The sequence below is a fragment of the Eumetopias jubatus genome, unplaced genomic scaffold (genome assembly GCF_037043125.1).
Source record: "Eumetopias jubatus isolate StellerSeaLion01/CBP00866 unplaced genomic scaffold, mEumJub1_p1.0 scaffold_60, whole genome shotgun sequence".
Classification (NCBI taxonomy): domain Eukaryota; kingdom Metazoa; phylum Chordata; class Mammalia; order Carnivora; family Otariidae; genus Eumetopias; species Eumetopias jubatus.
The window spans coordinates 981,021-998,024 of NW_028274866.1; the positions used below are offsets into that span (position 1 = coordinate 981,021).

The following is a 17,004-nucleotide window of genomic DNA, read 5'->3' on the forward strand; positions in this document are numbered from 1 at the left end:
TGGCTGGAGAACAAAGGGAGGACAGAGAGGGTAGTAGAAGAAAGAAGATTATAAACACCAATTATGGTCTGAAGACCAGTTACAGAAATAAGGATTGTAGTAACTGTGTGTGTGTGTGTGTGTGTGTGTACATACAAAGTTTTTCAATCTTCTTTCTATATTTTATACATATCAAATAAAGGCTGATAGAGGTTAGCTTTATAGTGTTTTTCTTTAGGTTGTAGGATATTGAGGTGGGGTGATGTCGGAACTAGAAGAGCAATGACTGTCCCCTAGAGATGGCTACAATGACCAACGAAACTTTTGGTCTTCTGTTTTAAGGAGTGCTTTTCAGGTTGTAGGAGGGATAGCAGCATTGTTTGAGCGGGAGCAAGCTGTTGTGGCTTTAGTGAGTTTATTTTGTGCACAGGGTGTCTATAGTATTGACTAGCTAGGGGGTGGACTGTGGTGGATATGTGGTTTTCCTCCTCTTTGGAAAGGTGGGAGAGCTAAAAACATAAAAAGATATTTACCATTCTCCCTTGAACCTGGACTTCTAGATGCGAATTAGGTTCGGCTAATCCGATACACTAGTGCGAGATTTGGAAAGTGGGAGAGAAGTCGGGGATTGTGGTGGTGGTGAAGGTCAAGTGGGCTCTGAGAGGTGGGAGTGCCGGCAGTAGCTGGAGTCCAGCTTTGTGAGAGTAATAGTGTCTGAGTGATGTGACCTTGGAGTCGAGAAGTCTCTTTGTAAGTCCTAGAAATGATGTGGCATTTATTTCTTCCAAGTGTCACTTTCAAGTGAGAGGCATCACACCGCGGGAAAAGAGCACTATGGGTCAGGGTGGTGGCCAGGTGGTAGGAAACCTCAGGTAGATGAGCATCGTGGGTGCTGATCCTCACTGTGATTATCAGTGCTTTTCTGTTTACAAAGTATGTTGGCCCTGGCCCCTGGCCCGTGATCCCTATTTGTGTGGGTTTGGACAGGTGATGTTATTGTCCTGTTTCTCATTTTACTCAGAAGCAAAAATGAGGCAATGAGAAGGCCCATGGATTCGGGGGTTTGTGCATATCCCGCCAAGTGCTTAGCATAGTAACTGGCACTGCAGAAAGTCTCGATCAATGTTAGCTCATTATTGGGAGCTCAATCAATGTTAGCTCATTGTTGTTATCGGTATTATTTAAAGTGCTCGGCGCACCCTGTGGCACGACCTTTCTTAGACCCAGCGTTGAAAACCCTAGAGGCCTGGGGACTGCAAACAGCACCTCCAAGTTGTAACCTTTTGAATTGGGATGCTGCTCGGGTTCCGGAGGACATTTGAATAGCTCTGCAGCCGAGCTTCTCGCTGAAATACAATGATCTTCGGGGGAGGGGCGCACGCGAGCCATTCCTCGGCAAACAATCGAGGGCAGCGGGGAAGTCGGAGGGGAGTCCTGCTTCCCTTCCTCCCTCACCGGGTCCCTCGCAGGTGCGGGTCCTAGGCTTCGGCTCCCGTAACCCTGGGGCCCGGAGCCGCGGCGCGCTCGCTCGAAGGGGCTTCCCCGGCCCGGCCGCCCGCTCCCCGCGCCGTCTGGGCCGCGGGCGGTGGCGCCGTCCCCCCGCCCCAGGGGGCCGCGGCGGGCCGGGGGCGGGGGTCGCGGCGGGGGCTTGGGGCGGTGCTGGGCGGGCGGCGTTGGGCCCGCCCCGCCGGCATCCCCGGCCCGACTTCCTCCTGCCGCGGCGACCCAGCTGGAGGAAGCGGCGGCGGCGGCCACGATGAGTGCGGGCGACGCCGTGTGCACGGGCTGGCTCGTCAAGTCGCCCCCCGAGAGGAAGCTGCAGCGCTACGTGAGTAGGGGCGTCCTCGGGCCGGGCCGACGGACGCACAGCGAAGTTGCACGTCGAGCCGGTGTGGCCGCTGCGCCCCGCGGCCGGCCGGGCCGGGTGGCTCCGGAGCGCCGCGAGGCGAGAGGAGGGAGGCGGCCGGGGAGACCTCCCGGTCTGTGGCGGGGAGGCCGGCGTGGGGGGGAGGGGGGGGAACCGGGAGAGGGGCCGCGGGACCGGGCCTGCCGGGCCGGGCGGGCGGCGAGGCTCCGGACTCCCCTTGCACCGTCTGGGGCGCTCTCTCGTGTGGCTGTCAGCGGATACTCCTCTTCTGGAGCCTTCCACAGTGGCTCATGGTTTCTTATGGTGTCGCTTCTCTGGTCTTTATGCTGACACCGCACTTTTCGAGTACCAGCAGGAACCAAGGACTTTTGCTAGTACGAAATACGGGACGCTCGGAAGAGCGCATCTTCCTACACTTTCCATTTCCATTTTAAATGTACTACCGACCGCTCAAGAGTTCATTATCTCCATCGGCACGCTCAGGACAAGGTCTTAAAAACATTCCGCCGCAAGACCTGATTGTTACTGAGTGCTCTCCAGCCATTAGGAAGAACCGCTTCGGCCCTCAGGGAATTGCATATAAATAGATATTAGGGCTTCTTGCTGTTTTTAGGCCGGGAGTAGTTGGATGGATCCATCTTGTTCATAATTCCTAACTTCTCTGCAACTCCAGAACACGGTGGTAGGAACGAACGCACCCGTGTTGGCTTTGCTCCAAAGCAACCCGCCCCAAATAAGGTGTTCTTGTGTGTACCGTGCTCCCAAACCGGTGTCCCCGTTTCCACCAAATTGCACCTTTGTTTTTCTTCCCACGTTTACGAGGCACATACTGTGTCAAACTGCAGGAGGTGGAATTTTAAAGACTTTAATCATGACAGGACCCGTTAATGATCATAAATTTCCTCGGCCACTTTCCCCATTGACCCTGAACCAGACAGTGTCCCTCTCTTAGGAGTTTTTGAGAAGTTTTTGTTGTTTGTTCTGTGGAGCAACATTTTAAAAATCTTTGTAAAGATTTACTTATTTTATTTATTTTTAATTTTTAAAAGATTTTTTAAAGTGATCTCTCTACACCCAGCGTGGGGCTGGAACTCCCAACCCCAAGATCAAGAGTTGCATGCTGTACCAACTGAGCCAGCCGGGCGTTCATCTGTCTGCTGAGCAACATTTTAGAAGAATGTTGTTCAACTTAGCAGGGACACTTTTCAGGTTAACTACCAGTGTGTCCTTTCGTTATTCCTTTTGAGTCCCCTACTGCATAAACACAAGCTCTAGTATTTCTCAGACTGTTATCACTCAGCTGCTTCCCTATCAATAAAGTACTTGGAAGACTCATTGGTACTCAAAGGAGGCAAGAGAAGAAAACCTGCTCCCTGAGATCTGCAGGGGCAGGTGAGGGTTTGTCACAAAAAGGTACTTACAAAGCCACCTCACGGTGGGTTTCCTTGTGGCCCTTTGGCATGTGAGACATTTTAAAGGCTCACTAGATATTTTCAGAGTGGCACTCACTCTCATGATGATTTCTGATGATTCAGAAAGATGGTGCACCTGGAGGGCAAAGTTTATGGAAGATGTATTTTTCTGGTCTTGTTTTGTATCTTGTCCCGACCAGACTGGCTTAGGAAAGGTTATTAGTATTTCATCAGTTTTGGGAACGCATGGGTGTACATACCTGATACCATATGTGGTTCATTGTTTTTGTTTGGAATGGAGATGTAGCAATGTGGACTTTGCGCAGCTTATAGGTGTGGGGGGCATCTGATGATGGGATGGTGATGGAGGAGACTTAAAAACAGGAGTACCTAGATGTCATCTTACCAACACTCCAAGACATAAACCATGACCTTTTAGCTGGTGGTTGTCAACTTTTTCTGAGGGTCATGCTCTTTTAGATAGGCAATGGTGTGTTGTTAAAAGGCATATCCCAGAACACACCTAGTCCGTTTCTGCCGATCTCCGGCTTCCGCAGGAATCCCTGCTGCCACTAGATGGCGATCATGTGTCAATTCAACGGGGCATGTACAGCGCTGTTCTACACAGCCACCTTTAATTCCGATATTGCCGTGAGGAGTTATTCTTTATTTCAGTTGAGCGCCAACTCTGAATCAAGCCCTGTGTCACGGGGCTAGAGAGACAGAGAAAAGAGATTGATCCCTGTTTCTAAGAAGTCCACAGTCTAACGTTTGTAACACCATAACATAACAAAGCTAGTTAGTGGCACAGCCGGGGCAATGACTCAGTTCTTTGCTCTGCTAGGCCAACAAGCAGCACTCGGTTCATGTTTGTTAAATTACAAATGGAAGCTGAGTCTATTTTTAGGTAAATATTTCAGTCCAAGGTAAGCTCGTGCTTCATCCTCTTGAATCCATGAGCCAAGGCAATCAGAAAGTTATTTTTATCACTGCTCTTTTAAAAGATAGTTGACTCTTTTCTTTTGTGTTGTTTCAAAAAAATATATAGGAATATATTCTGGTAAAAATTCAAACAATCTGGGAATAAGTAGAATAAAAAGTGAAAGACCCCCTTTCTCTGAACCCCCTCCTCATTACACTCTCCCTCCCTAGGGATAACAACTGTTAGCAGTTTGGTGAGTATCATTCTACAAAAATTTCTTCAAAACATATCATTTTATTTTTACACAAATGAGATCATACTATACAAATTGTCCTGCAGTTGGCTTTTTTCACAATAATTGTGGACATCTTTCCAGATTAGTACATATAAATTTACTTCATTCTTTTAGACCATTGCCTAATATTTCTTGTAATAGATGTAACATAATTTAACAATTTTTCTATTGATGAACATTTGTCTTTTATCTTCTCAATTTTAAAGAATGTGGTAACGATAATGATAATAAATTATAATAATTCACATTTATTTATTTTTTTTACATTTGTTTATTTGAGAGAGAGGCAGAGAGAGAGCAAAAGTGGGGGTGGGGGAGGGGCTGAGGGAGAGGGAGAAGCAGACTCCCCCTGAGCAGGGAGCCCACACAGGGCTCCATCCCAGGACCCTGAGATCATGACCTGAGCTGAAAGCAGACAGTTAACCCACTGAGCCACCCAGGTGCCCCAGTAATTCACATTTATTGAATGGTTTGTATGTGTCATGCATTACACTTAAGGACCTGACTTCTATTATCGCATTTAGGTTTTTTTTAAAGATTTTATTTATTTATTTATTTGAAAGAGAGAGAGAGAGCATGGGGGGGGAGGGAGGAGCAGAGGGAGAGGGACAAGCAGACTCCCCACTGAGCGCGAAGCCCCCAAGGCCGGGCTCGATCTCACAACCCTGAGATAATGAATGACCTGATCCAAAATCAAGAGTTGGACGCTTAACTTGACTGAGCCACCCAGATGCCCCTTCACTCTCTCTCTCTCTTTTTTTTCCCCTTCATTCTCTTTATAGTATCTTTGTAGAACAAGGATTTTGAAGTTTTGAGGATTTTAAAATTTATCAACTTTTCCTTTATGGATTGTGCTTTTAGTGTCAAATCTAAGAACTCGTTGCCTAGCCCTAGGTCCTAAAGATTTTCTTTTTTTTTTTCCTAAAAGTTATATACTTTTATATTTTATATTTAGATCAATGATCCATTTGAGTTAAATTTTGTCAAAGGAATGATATTTATGTTGTGGTTTATTTTCTATCTTATTCATTTTGCTGCGGTACCATTTATGGAATAGACTGTCTTTACTCCATTGAATTACTTTTGTTAACTTTGTTAAAAATGAATTGGTTGTGATTTTGTAGGTCTATTTCTGTGTTCTGTAGTCCGTTCCATTGATTTCTTTGTTCATCTTTATGCTCATACCATGCTGTTTTGATGACAGTGGTTTTATAGTAATTCTTGAAATCAGGCAGCTTTAGCTCTCCAACTTTGTTTTTCTTTTCAGAGTTGTTTTGGCTATTCTAGGTCCTTTGCCTTTCCATATCAATTTCAGAATCAGGTTGTCAGTTGATTTCTGTATATTAACCTTGTATTCTGCGACCTTGCTAAACTTACATACTTAGTTCTAGGAGCCTTGTTTATAGTTAGAACCTGTGGTACTATCAGTGTTGCATAGAAGTGTTGAGAGCAGATATCCTTGACTTTTTTTTTTCCTGATCCTAGGGGAAAAGCATTTAGTCTTTTACCTTTTAAGTATGGTAGCTGTAGGCTTTTTGTAGTTGCCTTTTATCAAATCAGGGAAGTTCCCTTGAATTGCTAGTTTGCTGAGACTTTTTTTATGAATTGGATTTTGTTAAATGCCTTTCCTGCATCTACAAAAATAATAGTATACTTTTTCCTTTTTTGTCTGTTACTATGGTGAATTATTCTGATGATTGATTTTTGCATGTTGAGCCAGCCTTGAACTTCTGGGATAAGCTTCACTTGGTTGTAATATGTTGTTTTTTTCATATATTGCTGGATTTAATTTGCTTTTATTTTGCTGAGGATATTTGTCTTTGTCTGTGAGGGATATTGGTCTGTAGTTTTCCTTTTCCGTACTGTCTTTGGCTTTGATATTAGCATAATGCTGGCCTCATAAAATGATTTGGGAAGTGTTCCCCCCCTTTCTAATTTTCTGAAAAATATTGTATAGTGTTGCTATTCCTTTTTCCTTAAGTGGTAAAATTCACTGGTGAAACCATCTGGGCCTAGACTTTTCTTTGTGGGATGGTTATTAACTACAAATATAATTTCTTTTTAACAGGTAATAGGACTGGGCACCTGGGTGGCTCAGATAGTTAAGCATCTGCCTTCGGCTTGGGTTGTGATCTCGGGGTCCTGGGATTGAGTCCTACATTGGGCTCCGTGCTCTGTGGGGAGCCAGCTTCTCCCTCTTCCTCTGCCCCCCCCTTCTCTCTGTCTCCCATGAATAAATAAATAAAATCTTTTAAAAAAAACAGGTAATAGAACTATTCAGATTACTTATATCTTCTTGAATCAGCTTTGGTAGTTAACGTTTTTCAAGGATTTTCTCTAGTTCATCTAAGTACTTGAATTAATTGTCATAAAGTTGTTTGTTATATTCCCTTATCCTTTTAATGTCTATAGGATCTGTAATGATGCTTCCTCTTTCATTTATGATATTGTAGTTTCTTGTCTATCTTTTTCCTGATCAGTCTAGGTAAGTTTTATCAATTTTACTGGTATTTTCTAAGAACCAGCCTATAGTTTCATTGATCTGTATTTTTCTGCTTTCCATTTCATGGATTTATCCTCTTATCTTTATTATATACTTTCTTCTGATTGCTTTGGATTTAAATTTATCTTTACTTTCTTAAGATGGAAGCTTAAATTACTAATTACTCATATTTCCTAATACAAGAATTTAATAAACTTACCTGTAAGCACTGCTTTAGGTGCATTCCACAAAATTTGATATGTTGTATTTTCTTTTTTTTAAGATTTATTTATTTATTTGAGAGAGAGAGAATGTGGGGGGAGGGGCAGAGGAAGAGGAAGAGATAGTCTCAAGCAGACTCCATGCTGAGTGGGGAGCCTGATGTGGGGCTTGATCCCATGACCCTGAGATCAGGACCTGAGCCGAAACTAAGAGTCAGACACTTAACCAGCTGTGCCACCCAGGCACCCCTGATATGTTATATTTTCATTTTCATTTATTTCAAAATATTACTTAATATTCTTCTGAGACTTCCTCTTTTTTTAAGATTTTGTTTATTCATTTGAGACAGAAAGAGCAAAAGCAGGGGAAGAAGCAGAGGGAGAGGGAGAAGCAGACTCCCCGCTGAGCAGGGAGCCCCATGTGGGACTCCATCCCAGGACCCTGGGATCATGACCTGAGCTGAAGGCAGATGCTTAACCATCTGAGCCACCCAGGCGCCCCTGAGATTGCCTCTTTGACCCAAGGGTTGCTTAGAAGTCTTTGTTTAATTTCCACATATTGGGGGATTTTCTAGATATCTTTCTGTTCTTAATTTCTAGTAAATTCCATTATGATCTAAGAGCAAACTGTATGAGTTTTATTCTTTCAAATTTGTTGTTTATATTATGGCTCACAGTAAAGTTTTATTTGTTGAATATTACATGTGCACTTGAAAAAAGCATGCATTCTTCTCTTGTGCAGAGTGTTCTATAAATGCTAATTAGGTCAGGTTGGTTGATACTGTTGTTCGGTTCTTCTGTATCCTTATTGTTTTTTTGCTTACTTTTACAAACAAGTACTGAGAAAGGAGTGTGAAAGTTTCCATCTGTTTACTATGGATTTGTACATTTCTCCTTCTAGTTCTGTTTGCTTTGGCTTCATGTATTTTGATGCTCTGTTGTTATTTGAACCCACTTAGAATTATTATGTTTTCTTGGAGAATTTTTGTCATTATTAAATGTTTCTCTTTATCCATGATGCCATTTCTTGTTCTGAAGTCTATTTTTTTCTTATATAAATATAAGTACCCATCTTTCTTTTGATATGTACTTGCATGTTACATCTTTTTACATTCTTTTACTTTTAACTTATCTCTTTTTAAATTATTTATTTATTTATTTATAATCTCTGTGCGCAACGTGGGCCTCAAACTCACAACCCCAAGGGGCGCCTGGGTGACTCAGTCATTAAGTGTCTGCCTTCGGCTCAGGTGATGATCCCAGGGTCTTGGGATCGAGCCCCACCTCAGGCTCCCTGCTCGGCGGGAAGCCTGCTTCTCCCTCTCCCACTCCCCCTGCTTGTGTTCCTGCTCTCACTCTCTCTCTCTGTCTGTCAAATAAATAAAATCTTAAAAAAAAAAAAAAACTCACAACCCCAAGATCAAGAGTTGCATGCTGTACAGGCTGAGCCAGCCAGGTTCCCCAAGTGTCTTTATATTTAACGTGAGTTTCTTATACACAGCATATAGCTGGATTTTGCCTTTTTTATGCAGTCCTACCCTCTTTGTTTTAATTGGTGTATTTAGTTTATTCACATAAAATGTGATTATTGAAATGCTTCAAATAAAATCTGCCATCTTGCTAGTTGTTTTCCATTTGTTCTGTCTGTTCTTTGTTTCCTTTGTCTTCTGTTTCTGCCTTCTCTTGGGTTAATCAAGCCTTTTTATTATTCAATTTTATCTTCACTATTAACTTGACATCATAACTTTTTAATTTTTACTAGTTACTCTAGGGTCTAAAATATACATCTTTAATTAATTGGAGTCTTCCTTTAAATAATAATATACCACTTCATGAATGACCTTATAACAGTATATTTCCAATTCTGACTTTGCATTTTGCTTTTGTTTATTTATTTATTTATTTATTTTTAAAGATTTTATTTATTTACTTGAGAGAGAGAGAACGTGAGCTGGCCAGGAGGGGCAGAGGGACAAGCTGACTCCCCACTGAGCAGGGAGCCCAATGTGGGCTTGGTCCCAGGACCCTGAGATCATGACCTGAGCCGAAGTCAGATGCTTAACCAACGGAGCCACCCAGGCGCCCTGAGGATGTCTACTTTCCCTCATTTTTGGAAAAATATTTTCACTGGGCATGGAATTCTGGGTTGACAAGTTTTTTGGCTTTCAGCACCTTAAGATCTCACTCTTTTGTCTTCTGCCTTCAGATTCTTCTAGTGATATCTTCTATTTAGGATAGGGGCTGCTTGCCAAGGCTTCTTTCTCAATGTCTACATGACCTTCAACTTTAGATCTTTTTGTATTTTCAATATACCATTTTGCTAATTGTCTCATTTATTCTTTCTTTCAGTTTTCCTCTTTTCTGCCATGTTTTGGGGCTGAATTTTAAATGCAGTTTTTATGATTGCATTTCATTTTCTTTGTTAGCTATACCTCTTTGTGTTTTTTATAGTGGTTGCCTTAGGGGATTGGGGATTAGTGTATATCTTTAACTGATCATAGTCTACCCTAAAGTAATACTATATCATTTGACATACAGTATAAAAAAACTTACAAGTGTATGTTCCCATTTACCCCCTCTCAGGCTTTGTGCTAATGTTGTCATACATTTTACTTCTACATGTTATAAAAGCCACACTGCAGTGTTATTTTTTGCCTTAAACAGTTGTCTTTTAAAGAAATTTAAAAAATAGGAAAAATGTATTTATATTTACCATATCCAGTACTCTTCATTTCTTTCTGTATATCCATACTTCCATCTGGAACCATTTTCCTGTTCTGCAACTCTGCTGGTGATGAATTCTTTCAGCTTTTTTTATGTCTGAAAAAAGCTTTATTTTGCCTCAATTTTTTTAAATAAAAAAATAGAAATTTTTATTGAGTTCTTTAAATTACGACTCCACATTTTCCTTCTTATTGGAAAAGCTTTTAATCAACCATTCATAATTTGACCAAATTTTTTTAAAAAGCTATTTTGTAAATGGGTCACAGACATAGGTGACAGAGCCCTACTTTTTTGTAGAGGACCTTACTCTGAATAAAGTCACGAGTTTTTCAGTAAATCTGAGCTGTTTTCTGGTAATTTTATATACACAAAACCACCCCACTACTGTCCATGGGAAATGGGTCAGACAGAAAGATGTTCTTTGAGTTTATCCATGATTTCGTTCATCCTGTCACCTGGAATCAACATCATGGTTAGAAAGGGCTTCATCGGGACGTCATCAAAGGACCACCTGCCTCCCAGACGAGTGTCACTCTCTTCCTGCACCGAGTAGTTGAACTTCAGGATTGCCTTCTCATAGAAAAATTCTTCCTCTGCATTTGCAAACATAAATTCCTCCTCCTTTTGGTTGTTCCCTTTCTTTTTGGAATTGTTTTTTCCAGCTTCCACAAATGTCTTGCTTGATATTTTTGGTAAAGAAGTTTTGCTTAATTTTTTCCCTTTGAGTATTTTAAAGATGTTGCTTTACCGTTTTCTCTTGTGCATTTTTACTCTGTTCCTTTATATGTGTTTTTTTTTTCCCTAGCTGCTGTTATTACTGGTTTTAAGTAATTTGATTATGATGTGCCTTGGTGTTATTTTCTTCATGTTTCTTGTACTTGGGCTTCATGGATCTGTGGGTCTATACTTATTTCTTCTCTTCTTTTTTAAAGATTTTATTTATTTATTTGAGAGAGAGAGCACAAAGGGAGAGGGAGAGAAGCAGACTCCCCACTGAACAGGGAGCCCGACACAGGGATTGATTCCAGGACCCCGGGATCATGACCTAAGCTGAAGGCAGACACTTAACTGACTGAACAACCCGGGCGCCCTGGTCTATAGTTATTTCTTGGTGATAGTTATATCTTCAGTTTTTTGCTTATCTTTTCTTCTGCAGTGTCTAATCTGCTGTTAATGTCATCCAGTGTATTTTTCATTTCAGACCTTATATTTTTCTTCTTTAGAAGTTAAATTTCTATCTTTTTTATTTTTCATGTCTCCTTAATATGCTAATTCTTCTTCCTGCCTTCTTGAATATGTGGGACCTATTTATTTATTTTTAATTTATTTTTTTTAGTAATTTCTAACCTCAACATGGGGCTCAAAATTCTGAGCCCCATAATCAAGACTGCAAGACCAAGAGTTGCATGCTCTTCTGACTGAGCTGGTCAGGCACCCCAGGGACATATTTATAACTGTCTTAGTGTCCTTGTCTACTAATGAAAAGTGCAGCAACTTCTCTTCCGCTTTGGAGAGGATAGCAGGCTCCAAATAACTGTGCCCCTAGAAACTTCACTTAGCGGTCAGGCCCCTGAATCTTACTGAGTTAATTTCATGCTTTCTGGCATGCATTGTCTTACTAAGCAAAGGTGCTCTCTAGTTTGTGCTCGACAGGTCTAATCGGCATGATGTCATTAATGTAGTGTACCAGTGTGATGTTCTGTGAGATGTCAAGGAAATCCCAGTCTGTGAACTAGATTATGGCAGAGTAGCAGACTTTTCATAGTTTTAAGACATTATCATAAAGATGTGGTATTGTTCATGCCAATTGAAAGTGAACTATTTCTGTGGATCCTTGCTAGCTGATATAGAGATAAAAACATTTGCCAGATCAATAGCTACATACCAGATGTCAGGGCTGTGTTGGTCTGATCTAGTCCCAAAGAGCACCTAGCTGCAGGTGGTATCAACACTGGATTAAATTTATGATAATACATTCTCCAGTATGTCAGAGGGGGGCGTGATAGGAATCACCTCCCCTGAATATTTTATGTCTTTGTTGGCGGCTCATCTCTGCAATTCCTCCAAGCACGTGGGGTTGCTTTTGAATTGCTATTCTGGTAGTGAGTGTGGGGCGTTCCAACGACTTTTGCCCTTCCTACTATCAAAGTCCTCACTTCACAGATCAGAAGGCTGATGTAGGGATTTGACCAGTTGCCAGGATGTTGTTCCAATTACACAGTCAAGAACTGGAGAAATTGCCATAAACTCAGTGGGCCCACCCTGAGATTGAATTAGGTCAAAACTTCATTTATCATCCGACTTTCCTAAAATATTCTTTCAGGAGATATGGTGGAGACGGGTGAGTGAAGAGCCACACGTGGGGGATCCATTACATCTTTCTACCTCCCCACGCCTTTGTGTTTCTCCTTTTACATAATGAAAAAGAACCTGTAGTATCTCAACTTCATTGAATGTAGTCACCATTTAGTCCATGTCTTATAGGCAAACTGTTAGAACACTAAGTGCTTGAGCTAACACATTAAATCTAGAAGCTCTGGTAAGCACACCCATATCAACACATTTAGCTTGATCCGGAATTCTGTCTTGCTTGGCCTACTGTCCTTGGAATGCATTCCCACACATTCCAGTGGTTTTTAAAGACAGCTTTATTTTTTTTAAAGATTTTATTTATTTATTCATGAGAGACGGAGAGAGAGAGGGAGAGAGAGAGAAGCAGAGGGAGAAGCAGGCTCCCAAGGAGCAGGGAGCCCGATGCGGGACTCGATCCCAGGACCCTGGGATCATGACCTGAGCCAAAGGCAGACACTTAACCATCTGAGCCACCCAGGCGCCCTAAAGACAGCTTTATTGAGGCACACACACACACACACACACACACACACACACACACACACTCACACACACTGTAGAATTCACCCATTGTAAGTATATAGTTGGATGATTTATAGTAAATCTGTAGTTGTGCAGCCATTACTACAGTCCATTTTTAAACCATTTCTATCCCCTGAGAAAATTTCCTTGGCCTGTTTGCAGTCCATCCTCACTCCCATCTCCAGCTCCAGGCAGCAACTGATCTGCTTTGTCTCTATAGATTTGCCTTTTCTGATAATTTCATATAAATGGAATAATGGAATGTGTGGTCTTTTGTGTTTGGCTTCTTTCCCTGAGCATTGACCACACAACAGCCAGCACTCTTTTTGAAATTCACTTAACGTAGAACCTGAGGTCATTGACTTGAGACATTTCTTATTTTCTGTTGTTGTTGTTGTTGAACTATACTTGACACACAATGTGAGCTTAGTTTCAGATGTACACCATAAGGATTTGACAAGTCTCTCTGTTATGCTGTGCTCAGGACAAGTGCAGCTGCCATCTGTCACGGACTGTATTCCCTGTGCTCTACCTTTCATCCCTGGGACTTATTCATTCCATAACTGGAAACCTATACCTCCCACTCCCCTTTCACCTTTTTTGCCCGTTCCCCCAACCCCTTCCCCTCTGACAATCACCAGTTTGTTCTCTGTATCTATGGTTCTGTTTCTGCTTTTTTGTTTGCCTGTTCATTTGTCTCATTTTTTTTAAATTACACATATAAGTGAAATTATAGGGTAATTTGTTTTTCCCTGTCTGCCTTATTTCACTTAGCTAATACCCTCTAGGTCCATCCATGTTGTTGCAAATAGCAAGATTTCATCCTTTTTTATGGCTGTGTATATGTACCACATCTTCCTTATCCATTTGTTTATCAATGGACACTTAGGTTGTTTCCATAATGCTGCAATGAACATAGGAGTTCATACAACTTTTCAAATAAGGGTTTTCGTTTTCTTCAGATAAATACCGAGAAGTGGAATTGCTGGATCATATGGTAGTTCTATTTTTTTTTTTTAGTGGTTCTATTTCTAATTTTTTGAGGAAACTCCATATTGTTTTCTGCAGTACCCACACCTTATTTTTTTAATAGAGACATTCAGTGCTATGAATTTCCCCCTTGGCACTTCTTTAGTGGCATTCCAGAAAGTCTGTTATGTTGTGTTTTTATTTGTGTTCACTTTAAGATATTTTCTAGTTTTTCTTGTTATTTCTTCTGTGACCTGTGTATTTAATTTGTAGGTATATTTCTGTCGTTGATTTCTAATTTCATTTCATTGTAGTTAGAAAACATATTTTGTATGGTTGGAATCCTTGTAAATTTGTTGAGACTTGATCTAATATATGGTTTATCTTGGTAAATGTTCTGTGTGCACTTGAAAAGAATGTGCATTTTATTGTTGGGTGGAGTGTTCTATAAATATCAATTAGGTCAGGTTGGTGGATAGTGTTGCTCAGTTCTACATCCTTGTTGATTTTCTGTCTTCTTGTTTTACCAAGTGAAAGAGGGGTGTTGAAATCTCAGACTATAATTGTGGATTAGTCTATTTTTCTTTGAAGTTTTGTCAGTTTTTGCCTCATATTTTGAAACTTTGTCATGAGTTGCATACACGTTTAGGATTGTTATTTTATCTTGATGAATTAACCCATCATTATGAAACTACCTTATTTATTCTTGGTATTATTCTTTGCTCTGAATTCTACGTTGTCTGTAGTTCAAGGTCGTTGTAAGAGTTCATTTTCTAGGACTACTTCTGGTAATAAACACTATCAGTCAGGCTGCAGACAGGAAAACAGAAGCTATACGAGGTATTCAACAGAGATAATTCCATATAGGCTATGGTTTACACAGATGTTAGAAGGCTAGAAGATCAAAAAGGGAGGCATTCAGCTATTAGTAACTACAGAAAGCAGTTACTATTGAAAGAACTGGGGCATAAAGGTGAAGTTTGGCATGACCACAAGCTAAGATCTTACAGGAGGGGTACATGTAGCCATGTGTTTATTGCTCTGACTCCTGATGAGGAGGGTGCTAATGTAGTTAGTGCTGTTGCCTCAGAGGTGGCTAGAGGAAGCTGGCAGCTGGAGCTGGTGCTGTCTTCTGCCCCTGGAGGGATACTGATGGATGCTGAGAGTCCCATCTCCCTTTTTCCTGCCTTGCACTCTTCCACCAGTGTTTCCCATTAGCAGAACCCAACAGCAAGACATCCAGAAGGGGAGTCTGAGAAATACGGTTGGTCGTCCTGTCCCAGAATCAGAGGAGTAGATCTGCTCTCCAGATATGTCCCAATCTTTCTTTCATCCTTACTATCATTCTGTCCTTTTTTGCTCAGTGTTCTGAGAGACTCAAGTCAAGCTTTTAGCTCACTGATTTACGGATAAGTTGTAAACTTTCTGCTGCTCAGCCCATTGATTGGCGGTCATGTTTTTGATTTCTAAGAACTGTTTCCTTTTCACATCAGCATTCCCATCTTTTCTGGATATCTTATCCTCTGAGAATTTTCCCTAGCATATTTATTATATCCTGGCTTTCTCCCTCACATCCATACAGATATTTAGAGGAACAGATTTTTAGAAAGAGGGAACAGAAAGTGCAAAGGCCCTGAGGCAGAAGAATATATTTGCCATATTTGAAGAAGAGCTTTTTGAATTCAGTTTCATCTTCTTCAAATGCTTACTGGTTCTTGGTTTTCTGCTCATGTTTGTATTTGAGGGTCTAGATCAATAGTTTTCAGTGGGGGTGCCAGGTAGGGATACCATATTTAGCAAAAAATAAAAAGTTAAATTTCAGATGATAAAAAGAAGTACTTGTTTAGATTTATTTATTTATTTGGGGAGGGTGGAGGGGCAGAGGGAGAAAGAATCCTGAAGCAGACTCTCCACAGAGTGTGGAGCCTGATGCAGGCCTCTATCCCAGGACCCTGAGATCATGACCTGAGCCAAAATCAAGAGTCAGATGCTTAACCAACTGAGCCACCCAGGTGCTCCAAAAAACAAGTATTTTTTTTTTTTTTTTTTTAGTATAAATATGTCAACCCTATCCCCAGGAGACATTTGACATCATCTGGAGACATTTTTGTGGTTAGAACTGGTAGGGAGTGTGCTACTAGCATCTAGAGGGTAGAGACCAGGGATGCTGCTAAATAGCCTACATGCACAGGGCAATGACTGCCTCAAAGAATTTGGCCCAAAATGTCAGTAGTCCAAGAGTGAGAAATTCTATTGCAGATTGAACAGTGTCTTCAGCTGAAATGAGAATCCTGTTGACAAATATCTGGTTGTTGTTTTTTGCTTTGTTTTGTTTTAAAGATTTTATTTATTTATTTTTGAGAGTGAGAGAGAGAGAGAGCACATGAGCTGGGGGAAGGGGCAGAGGGGGAAGCAGACTCCCAGCTGAGCAAGGAGCCCAATGTGGGACTTGATCCCAGGACCCTGGGATCATGACCTGAGCTGAAGGCAGATGCTTAACCGACTGAGCCACCAGGCACCCCTGGTTGTTTTTGTTTTTGTTTTTTTTAAGATTTATTTATTTATTTATTGGGCGCCTGGGTGGCTCAGTTGGATAAGCGACTGCCTTCGGCTCAGGTCATGATCCTGGAGTCCCGGGATCAAGTCCCACATCAGGCTCCCAGCTCAGCGGGGAGTCTGCTTCTCCCTCTGACCCTCTTCCCTCTCGTGCTCTCTGTCTCTCATTCTCTCTCTCTCAAATAAAGAAATAAAATCTTAAAAAAAAAAGAAATAACATTTATAAAAAAAAGATTTATTTATTTATTTGAGAGAGAGAGAGAATACAAGCAGGGCAAGGGCAGAGGGAGAGAATATCTAAGCTGACTCCCGCTGAGCACAGGGCTCAATCCCATGAGCCATGAGATCAGGACCTGAGCTGAAACCAAGAGTCCAACACTTAACTGACTGAGCCACCCAGGCACCCCAGCAAATATATGTTTTAATTGCAGGAACCTGTTTCTTGTTTGTTTTTTTTTTTAAGATTTTATTTATTTATTTGAGAGAGAGAGAGCACGTGAGAGGGGGGAGGGTCAGAGGGAGAAGCAGACTCCCCGCCGAGCAGGAAGCCCGATGTGGGACTCGATCCCGGGACTCCAGGATCATGACCTGAGCCGAAGGCAGTCGCTTAAGCAACTGAGCCAGCCAGGCGCCCAGGAACCTGTTTCTTGTTACGGTGAAGAGGAAGGCCAGTACTTGGGTTTGTGTTCTGGGGTGTGGGCTT

At 41.6% G+C, this 17,004-nt stretch overlaps 1 protein-coding gene across 4 annotated transcripts in view; it reads left to right on the forward strand.

Moving 5' to 3' along the window:
* Positions 1-17,004, forward strand: part of GAB3 (GRB2 associated binding protein 3) — a 100,033-nt gene that overhangs the window by 11,107 nt on the left and 71,922 nt on the right. For 2 of the 4 annotated variants that reach the window (XM_028094901.2, XM_028094902.2), the window contains exon 1: positions 1,731-1,807. The exons of the other annotated variants lie outside the window; for them this stretch is intronic. In XM_028094901.2, the coding sequence (XP_027950702.1) occupies positions 1,736-1,807 (72 nt within the window). In that variant the 5' untranslated portion in view covers positions 1,731-1,735. Of the gene's footprint in view, positions 1-1,730; positions 1,808-17,004 lie in introns of those variants that run through there. 4 annotated transcript variants of the gene reach the window in all.